The 9,838-nt window shown below is 40.2% G+C and overlaps 2 protein-coding genes across 2 annotated transcripts in view; both read right to left on the bottom strand.

Annotated features, from left to right (window-relative positions):
- Window positions 1–9,838, bottom strand: part of LOC108289869 (keratin, type I cuticular Ha3-I) — a 36,374-nt gene that overhangs the window by 4,752 nt on the left and 21,784 nt on the right. The window lies entirely within an intron of this gene.
- The window catches only part of LOC119468346 (keratin, type I cuticular Ha3-II-like), a 22,641-nt gene that overhangs the window by 4,006 nt on the left and 8,797 nt on the right, over window positions 1–9,838 (bottom strand). Inside the window, exon 2 of the mRNA XM_037731675.1 lies at window positions 4–305. Coding sequence (XP_037587603.1) covers window positions 4–299 — 296 coding nt within the window. The 5' untranslated portion in view covers window positions 300–305. The remainder of the gene's footprint in view (window positions 1–3; window positions 306–9,838) is intronic.

Genomic DNA, 9,838 nt, shown 5'->3' with positions numbered 1-9,838 from the left:
CACAGCAAGGGCTCCTGCTGCTGGGACCGCTCCCGGATGAGGCGCTCCAGCTCCGCGTTCTCCCGCTCCAGCTGACGCACCTTCTCCAGGTAGCTGGCCAGGCGGTCGTTCAGGAACTGCATGGTCTCCTTCTCGCTGCCATTGAAGGAGCCCTCACAGAACCAGTTGCAGTTGCTCACGTTGGCGGGGATGTTGCAGGCCCCGGGCAGGGTGCAGCCGTGGCAGCTGGGGGGCACGCAGGGCCGGGAGGAGCAGCTGGTGCGGCAGCTCAGGCTGGGCAGGCAGCAGTTGTAGGGCATGGTGCAAGGAGGGAGGGAGGGAGTGCCCAGCTGAAGACAGAGTCCAAAATCTCCAAGCTGCAGAGCAGTGGGTCTCCTTCCTCTGGAGAGCATTTATACCTTGTCTGTGGAGGGTGTGGATGTGTAAGGCAAACCCCCCCCTTTTTTTTCTTTGGCTTATTTGGTGATTGTCAGAAGCTCTTCCCTCCATTTGTTATGTTTATTCAGAAGAGTCTCTCCTCTCATAAAAGACTTTACTTGGGCTTCTCACTAAGTCAGGACTCCTCTTCCATGCTGTGCGTCATAACGTAAGAGCTTCGTGGTATGACTTCAAAGACCTGAACTCATGAAAGCCCTGGCCTTCATCAGTGGGGTGCAGCAGGTCAAGAGACAGTATTGCTGTTCTGCTTCCTGGCTTGAGGCCCCCAACTCCTTGGCAAGCCTCTGGCCCTCCTTGATGAAATAGAAAAGCATAGCTCTTGCCCATGTGTCTTTTGCTAAGTCACATTTCCAAATGCCAAATTCCAAATTCATGGTTCTCAGAATGAGGAACAGATCCTTTCTGGGACAGTTCCTGATGGCCACGTTTCCTGATATGATGGGCCTTTTTCATAACCATGATGCCGTCGATCAACCAAATAGTAGATATCCCCTAGGACAATTTCATCCAGGGTGGTGTAGTAGACACTAGGAGGGGTTGGAGATAGGGCCAATGCTATGGATAGAAGAAGCTCTTACTTGTTAAGAACCTGCACAAGCCCAAGGCAGTGCTGGACACTTTACAAGCTAGACCCTTTCTACAGACATGATCTTCAAACACACACAATTAAGATGTCCATGACTCCTCACCACAACTCTTCAGGCTAAACTGTATGTTTCCCATTTTATAGATGTGCAAACCAAGGCATAGAGGGTAGGGGATAATAAGTTGTGAAGCCAGGATTCTAACACAGATCTCTCTCCTTTTCATCGCAACATGTGGTTAAATATAAACGGCTTACTTCCTTCCCTTCTTCAGACCGGTCATCTTTAGCTCCTCTCCAACCTCTGTTCTTACCTTGATCATGACATTGTCATGACTTACGTGCTTGTCTCTCTGTATATATTTGAGTTCCCTGAAGGCAAGGGCAGGATCTAATTTGTCTTTGAATCCCCAGCTCTAGGCACTGAGTACGCACTGTTGAATGGGTGTGTGTAGAGGGATGAAGGGATGAATGGGAAATAGTAATCTGAGGCAAGAGTTGACAAGTGACAAGTAGGTGGTTCACACACTGGGAAGGACAAGCACCTCTGGGATTGGAGGCTCTCAGGAATGGATTTGTGCTGTGATGAGGAGTCTTCTAAGAAGCAGAGGGGAGAAAAGTAGGAACTGCAGGTAAGGAGAATAATGTGCACATGGGAATGGGGCGGGAAAGCCCAAGGCATGTTTGAAGAATGAGAGTAAGTCTAGGCAGCAGGAAGAGGAGGGTTATGAAGGGAAGTGGTGGAAATTAAAGCTTTATAGGGGATTGTATGGGGACCCTAGGGTAGGGGACTCAATGGTGAAGTGCAGCAGCTTGGACTTCCCTGGGAGCTGTAGAGCCAGTTTAAGCTTCTGAACCTGAGTGTGGTGTGACAAAAGGCATTTTAGGAAACGTTTTAGCAAATGTTTATCTGTTTTTAGAACAATGAAGGAAAGTTTGGAGGCAAAGAGTTCAGCAAAGAGACTAGTGCAACAGTCTAGGAAAGACTAGAATTTATGGCAGGGATGATGATACAGATAAATCTTCGTACAAGTGAGAGAGTTAGAGAACTGGGCTAAGGGAGAAGAGAGCAACAAGAGAAGAGCACCAAGGAGCTGAGGACTAAACTCTGGAGTATTTCCCAATCAGATATCAGGAGAAGGAAAAAGACTCCGTGATAAATGGAGAAATGGTAAGAAAGAAATGAGAAAATGAGTTCACCCCAGAAGGGCAGGAAGGAGGGTGCTTCCAAGAGGAGGTGGCGTCAGAAGTGCCAAGTGCAGCAAAGGGGCCACGCGTGATCAGGACCATGGAGAGGGTATTGGCTACATTGACCAGAAAGCTACCAGGACTCTTCGGGGGTCACACAAGTGTGTCTGCTGTATGCTGTATGCCTGTGCACATTCTTAAAGTAATGAATGCCCACTTCGGTAAACCAAGACTTCAAATACACAGAGTTGAGATGTGCATTACTTACAGAAGTTCTGCTGCAATCCATTTGTATACCTGGTTATAAAGCTTGGAGCTTTGATCTTACCAATACAGACTTTCATACAATAATTGGAGTGTGCTTTAAGCAAATGCCAGACTTGTTTGAACTTGATGATTCACAATAGTTTCTGACTTAGGAACAATTATCCAAGAAGCATGAATAGTCTGAACTGCCCATGCATATGACACCACTTCTGTCTTGTCGCAAGTTGTAAGATGAGCCTTATTTGATATCCTAAAGAGGCAACGAGGAAAACATTCAAGTATGTGCCTGAGGAGGCATACATTGCCGAGAAAGAGGAGGGGCTCCCTATGTCCTTGCTAGCAGAGGATGAAACAGAGCATAGAGATTCCAAGCCTCCCAGCCACAGCTACAGATCAGAAACCAGATGGCTTTGCATTTGGCTCTTCTCTTCCTCCCTCTCATCTCCTAACATAGGTCCCAAATATGAAAATGGTTAAGAGAGGGAAAACCTTAGAACAAGAGAGATATTGGGGATCTTAATGGTCATCTCATCCAACTTTGTTTTACAAAGGGGAAACTGAGGCTCAGAACAAAGAAATGGCTTGCTTAGTATCATCTAGTTAGGACCCAGATCTTCTGATTCCCACTGCATTACCACCCCCATCACCATGCTACTGAAATGTTGAAGAATTTCACAACCAATCGGATCTGCACTTGAGCCTGCTGTCCTACAAATAAAGCCTTTGTTGTGATTGGCATTCATGCCCTTATGATAACTGCTGACTTTGCCCATTCCAAAGGTGAGCTACTAAGAAGGGATGAAGGGAAATCAAGCTACCTTTAGCTCATGAATTGACTGGCATGAGCTTCAGGTGAAGGAAAAGACAAGGAGGAGCAACCCTTGGAGAAACATTCTGTCATTGACTGCTAGCTGATGGTCCAAATCAGCTGCTAGAACCACCTCGTATTGACCCGCATCTATAAACTATACTTCCCATATACATAAGGAAAATTAAATTTCTTTTCTGAAAATACTATCTAAGTCACATAAAACCTACAAGCCTAGCATGCTGCAGCTACCTACCAAGGACCTAACTGGTCATTTCACTCAACTCTTTGATTTTAAAACTGGGATAGCTTTGACCCAAAAGAAGAAGTGATTTGCCCAAACAAACAGCTTGTGAAAGTGTCTAAATTGAAAAAGGATAAATTAGACTAGAGAAATGGGATAAGGCTTTTAGTCTTTATGAGAGAATTTGGGCTAAGACCACTGAATGATGCAAGTCTCTCTAAACACTACACCCTTAGTAAAAAGGTAAACTAGTAAAATAAAGTATGCTTATTGTTAAAGGAAGACTTTAAAAAGCTAAACTATCTCTTGAGGGCTCTTGTAGACTCTGATTTTAAAATAATAGTTAATATTGAAATAGTAAAATTGTAAAAAAAAAAAAAGTAGCAAAAATCTCCTTTGAGATTGTTAAACTCATTATTTATCATTAAGCTTTGAGAGTTGAATCTATGCTACTCATATGATTCAAGAACCTTCATGCTGATAAATTAACAAAACATCCAAGGAAATAACTCACAATTAGCAAGGAGGAGAAGACATAAGAAACAGAAAATTAGAGCCAAGAATATTAAATAACTATGTTTAAAGAGCTTATAAGACAAAATAAGGTACCAAATCCCTTTAAAAAAAGGTAGCCACTATGCAAAAAGAACAGGCAGTGTTTTTAAAAATGTCAAATAGAACTTCTAAAAGTGAAGAGTATAATTTAAAGTGCAAATTTTAAATGTAAAATTTCATCCCTAGGTCTTTTGTGACTTCAAGAAGTCAAAATTTTCTTTTGATATCAAGAATATTATTCAGGGTACTAAATTTTCACTCATCTCCTACTGAACTAATGAAATTTTAATTAAAAACAAAGTTATAGCTCTTGTAATTCTACTGGACATTTTTAGATATTTTATACTTCTCCTATTAAGTCACAGAAATTGTTTAGTTGTTGTATTTGTTTTGTCAGCTTAATTTTATTAATAATTGTTCCACAGAGCTTCACAAAAATCTTTTCACAGAGTTCTAGGAGTCAGTAAATTTAACTGTTTTACTTTTTTCATTAAATGATACATTCATTTTTATAAAATTAAGTAGACTCAGTAATTTTTTGTCTGAGCATTGATGTAATTTTGATAGTTTTCAAATCGAATGTCACATTTATTCATTTCTGTTAAGATATAAAATATGCATTTCTGCCTCATTATTCCCTTTACTTTTATGTATTCAATCACTTTTTACATATCAAATTGCTTTAATGACTGAAATATCCCTTTCTTAAAAAGCCAAATATAGTATCATCATCTCTGTTAGAATTGCATTTATTAAAGCCAAGTCAAAAAAAATTAATAATAAAAGAGACTTTCTTTTCTACAAAAGTAAAATAAAATAAATTTTAAAACTCGATTGATAGGTTAAAATTTAAATTAGACAAAGATGAAAAGAGAATAAGTCGACTGGAAAATATTTCTAAGGAAATTTATCAGAATATAACATAGAAATATTCAGACATTGAAAATATGAAAGAGATGACAGACAAGCTAGAATGTGAAGGTCCAATATCTCTTTGAAGAAGTACAAAAATGGTGGTATGAAGAGCTTGGGGAAGTCTTTCCCCTAGAAAGACATCTATTATTAAGCCACTCACAATTAGCAAAGACATCAGTCAAAGGCTCTAGACATTGATTAAAGGGCTTACAACAAACTGAGAAACATTTACTCAACAACAACAACAACAAAATGAAATCTTGATCAGAACACTGGAGGCTACAATGTTTAAATGAGGGATTTCCATTATTTCTCATGGCTCTGCCTTCCAGAAGCACCATGGGCTGGGCAGTTGAGTGGCAGTTCCCAATCCTTCCAGCAGCCAATACACATCAGCAGATCCCGTTTTTTATAGCTCACCCACTTCTAACCTTAATTCCCTCTACATAGGGAGGATCCAGGCAGGGTAGCTTGAAGAGTACAGTCCTCCTTTCCTACACACCTCTGTGTTACAAGAGAGATGTTCCACTGGGCTCTGCAGTTAAGATGGCAGTATCACCCAGGTTGATCTAAATGTTCAACAACACCTACCAAAATCCCAGCTGTTTTATACAACTTGACATGTTGTTCCTTTTATTCATGTGGAGATGCAAAAGACCCAGAATAACCAAAACAATCTTGAAAAAGAAGAGCAAAGTAGGGGTATTTCCATTTCGTGATTTCAAAACTTACTACAAAGCTACAGTAACCCAGACAGTATTCTATTGGCATAAAGATAGACATATAGACCAACAGAATAAAATTGAGAGTCAAGAAATATACCCTCACATTTATGGTCCATTAATTTTCAACATAGGTCCCAATATAATTAATGGGGGGAAATAGTCTTTTCAGTAAATAATGCTGGGACAACTGCACATGCAAAAGAATAAAACGTTTGACCCCTTTCTTACACCACATACCAAAAAAAGTGACTGAAAGTGGAGCAGAGCCTAAATGTAACAGCTAAAACTAGAAAACTTAGGAAAAAAAATAAAGAAGTAAATCTTCATGATCCTGGGTTAGGATCATGCACTTATTCCTCCATAATACATGTTATATGTTACAACATGGATGAACCTTGAAACATACTATGTAAATGAAGCCAGTCCAAAAAAACACATGTATGACTTCATTCATATAAAATGTCCAGAATAGGCAAATCTATAGAGACAGCAGTGATTTCCTGGGCCTGGAGGGTTGCAGGGAATGGACAGTGACTACTAATGGGTACAAGGTTTCTGTTAGAGGTAATAAAATGCTCTAAAATGGTAGCAGTAGTTATAACTGTCATTATCCTAAAAACCATTAGATTTTATACTTTAGGTAGGTAAATTTTATAGTATATGTAGTATATATGTGACATATTAATTATACTTCAGTGAAGTAGAACATGGAGTATAAGATAGAAGTAATATTCAAGAAATACAATGGCTGAGAATTTTCCACAGGTATTGAAATACATGAATTAATGAAGAAGCACATAAGTCCTAAATAGGAAAACTAAACTAAAACCATCCCTAGAAATAACATAGTGAAACTGCACAACACCAAAGACAAAGAGATGATCTTAGAAACAGTCAAAGAGAGAACAAATAAAAGAATTACCAACAATGGAAATACAGATTTGCAATAGGCTTTTCAGCATCAACAACAAAATCCAGAAGATAATGGTATAATATTTCCAGAATGCTGAAGTAAAATAGCTGTCAACCTAGAATTTTATGCAAACTAAATCATCATTTAAGAAAAGACATTTTCAGAAAATAACAGAGAAGTCATCCCTTATGGATTCTTAGTCAGCTGTGTGTTGCTACAACAGAATGCCACACACTGGGTAATTTATAAAGAAAAGAAATTTATTTATCACAGTTCTATGGACTGGGAAGTCCAATATCAAGATGCTGGCATCTGATGGGGGCCTTCATGCTGCATTGTCCCATGGCAGAAGGTGGAAATGCAAGAAAGCATGACAGCCAGAGAGCAAAAGGAGGCCAAACACACTTTATGACAAGCCCACTCTCATGATAACTACCCCCTCCCATGAAAAAATGACATGAATCCACTGATGAAGGCAGGGTCCTCATGGCCTAATCACCACTTAATGGTCTCACTTCATAATACCAACACATTGGCAATTAAATTTGAACATGAGTTTTGGAACCCCATAGCAAATTCTATAAAAACTACCAAAGAATGTATTTCAGAAAATAGAAAGTTAAAAGCGGAAAGGAGGAATAAAGTCCAAGAAACAAATACACTGGTAAAAATGTAGGTAATTCTAAATAATAATAATGACCAAATTTTGGAGCATAAAAATAAGGAAAGGCTGGACGTGGTGATTCACATCTATAATCCTAGCACTTTTAGAGGCCAAGGTGAGAGGATTGCTTGAGCCCAGGAGTTCAAGACCAGCCTGGGCATCATAGAAAGACCCTCATCTCTACAAAAAAAAAAAAAAAAAAAAAAAGTTAATTAGCTAGGCATGGTGGCATGTGCTTATAGTCCCAATTACTTGAAAGGCTGCAACAGGGGCATAGCTTTAGCCCAGGAAGTTGAAGCTGCAGTGATCTATGATCCTACCACTGCACTCTACCCTGGATAACAGATCAAGATCCTGTCAATCAATCAATCAATCAATAAACCAAGGTAAAGCTTAAAGTAAATAACATAAACAAAAATTTCTGACAGGGCACAGTGGCTCACACCTGCAATCCCTACGCTTTGAGAGGCCAACACAGAGAATCACTTGAGCCCAGGAGTTCAAGACCAGCCTAAGCAACATAGGGAGACCTTGTCTCTACAAAAATAAAAAGTAAAAAACTAGCCAGACATGGTGGCATGCATGTGTGGTCCCAGCTACTTCGGAGGCTTGAGCCTGGGAGATTAAGGCTGCCTTAGGCCCTTGTATTACTCCAATCTCACACTGCTACAAAGAAATACCTGAGAATAGATAATTTGCAAAGAAAAGAAGTTTAATTGCTTCACAGTTGTGCAGGCTGCACAGGAAGCATAGAGGCTTCTGCTTCTGTGAAGGCTTCAGGAAGCTTCCAATCATGATGGAAGGCAAAGGTGGAGTGAGGTTTCTCACATGGTGGGAGAAGGAGTGGGGGAGTGGGGGAGGTGCTACTCTCTTTTAAACAACCAGATCTTGTGAGAAGTCACTCATCGTTGCGACGACAGTGCAGAAGGGGATGGTATTAAACTGTTCATGAGAAACTGCCCCCATGATTCAATCACCTCCCACCAGGCCCCATCTCCAACATTAGGGATTACAATTCAACATGAGACTTGGGCAGGGACAACATCCAAACTGTATCAGCTGTGATTATACCACTGCACTCCAGCCTGAGTAACACCGCCAGACCCTGCCTCCTAAAAACAAAAAACAAAAACACCTTCTGTGGGCCTAGTTTTTTATGCAAGAAGAAAGAGATTAAATTAGAGAGTGCTAAATCAAGTGTGCACATTTAAAAATGAAGAATGCATATTTAAAGGAAGAACAAAGAAAACATCAATCCACAGGTGTCAGGAAGTGAGGAAACAATAAGCAAAGAAAAAAATCATGCTTAATAGAAAGCACAAAGTAAGGTTTTTTAAATAAGCCCCAAAAGTCAGTAATAAAATGAAATGTAAATAGATTAAACCCTATTTCTCCTCATCAGACTAGAGTGCCCTGACCACCTTATCCAAAAGTTTCCGCCTCCTGTTCTCTTCCCTTGCTTACTTTTCCTCTCAGCACTTATTGCTTGACGTGGTCATGCTTGTTTGCCCTTTTTATTGTGTGTCTCCTCCCACTTGAAAGTAAGCTTCTTAGAGCAGGTCTTCGCTTTGTTCACTGCTCTGCCCAACCGGCACCATCATAAGCACTCAATGATTATATGTTGAATTGAATTGAATTTATAGAGAAGAAACATGAATGACCAATAAAAACATTTTTAAATGTTTAATTTCATTTTCCGGTTTTAAAATTACAAAGTGAGACAAGCTAGTATTGTACCCACATTTCATCAGCAGCATTGCCTTGTCACACTAGATGGCTGATCACAGACTGTAATAATATCGTGGTGAATTTTACAGCCAGTGTATCTTGCCAGGTCAGGAAGCTGAGTAGTGCCAACTGAAAAATCACAAGATTCATAAAGTTGGAAGAGAGAGCTTTATTTCTCATAAAAGCCTGGAGACTCCCGGTTGGCCATCCTGCAAGCTGGGAAACGTAGCCTCTGGCAGAAGCCAAGAGTAAGCAGCTTGAAGGGGGAAAATGTGAGAAAGGAATGTATACTGAGCTAGGTGGCCAAGTGTAATATTTATTAAGCTATAAGGGGAGTCATGATTATGAAAAGACAAATGTAAGCATGTGCAATTGAGCTTCATGTCTCTTCATGGGTCACATGTTCGAAAATGGTGGCATTAGCATGACCCAAGGATGGGGTTTTTGGCCGTCTGATGTCAAAAGGTAAGGCAGGGGATGGGAAAACCCTCACGGCACCTCCTCTGTAGACTGGTCAGAACCACTCCATGGTTTGTGGTCCCTTATCAGGAAGGAACGCTGGTGGGTTCTTGTGTTGAAACTGCAAAAGGGAGGACGAATCCGGTCACAGCTTCAGATGATTGGCTGAAGGAAAGATTCATCTGTTTCTTATTTTCCGGAGCTGGTTTCTGCTTACACCTTAGGAAAGAATTCTGGTTAAAGGTTAATAAGGAAGGGGCATACTGAGGCATGTCTGACCTCCCATCCTGTCTTGGTCAGGGACTCTTTTTTTCTTCTTTTTCCTTTCTTTTCTTTTTTTTTTTTTTTTTT

This window comes from Cebus imitator, unplaced genomic scaffold, assembly GCF_001604975.1.
Source record: "Cebus imitator isolate Cc_AM_T3 unplaced genomic scaffold, Cebus_imitator-1.0 Scaffold415, whole genome shotgun sequence".
In the NCBI taxonomy this organism is placed as follows: domain Eukaryota; kingdom Metazoa; phylum Chordata; class Mammalia; order Primates; family Cebidae; genus Cebus; species Cebus imitator.
This window is presented reverse-complemented; position numbering and strand designations above follow the sequence as displayed.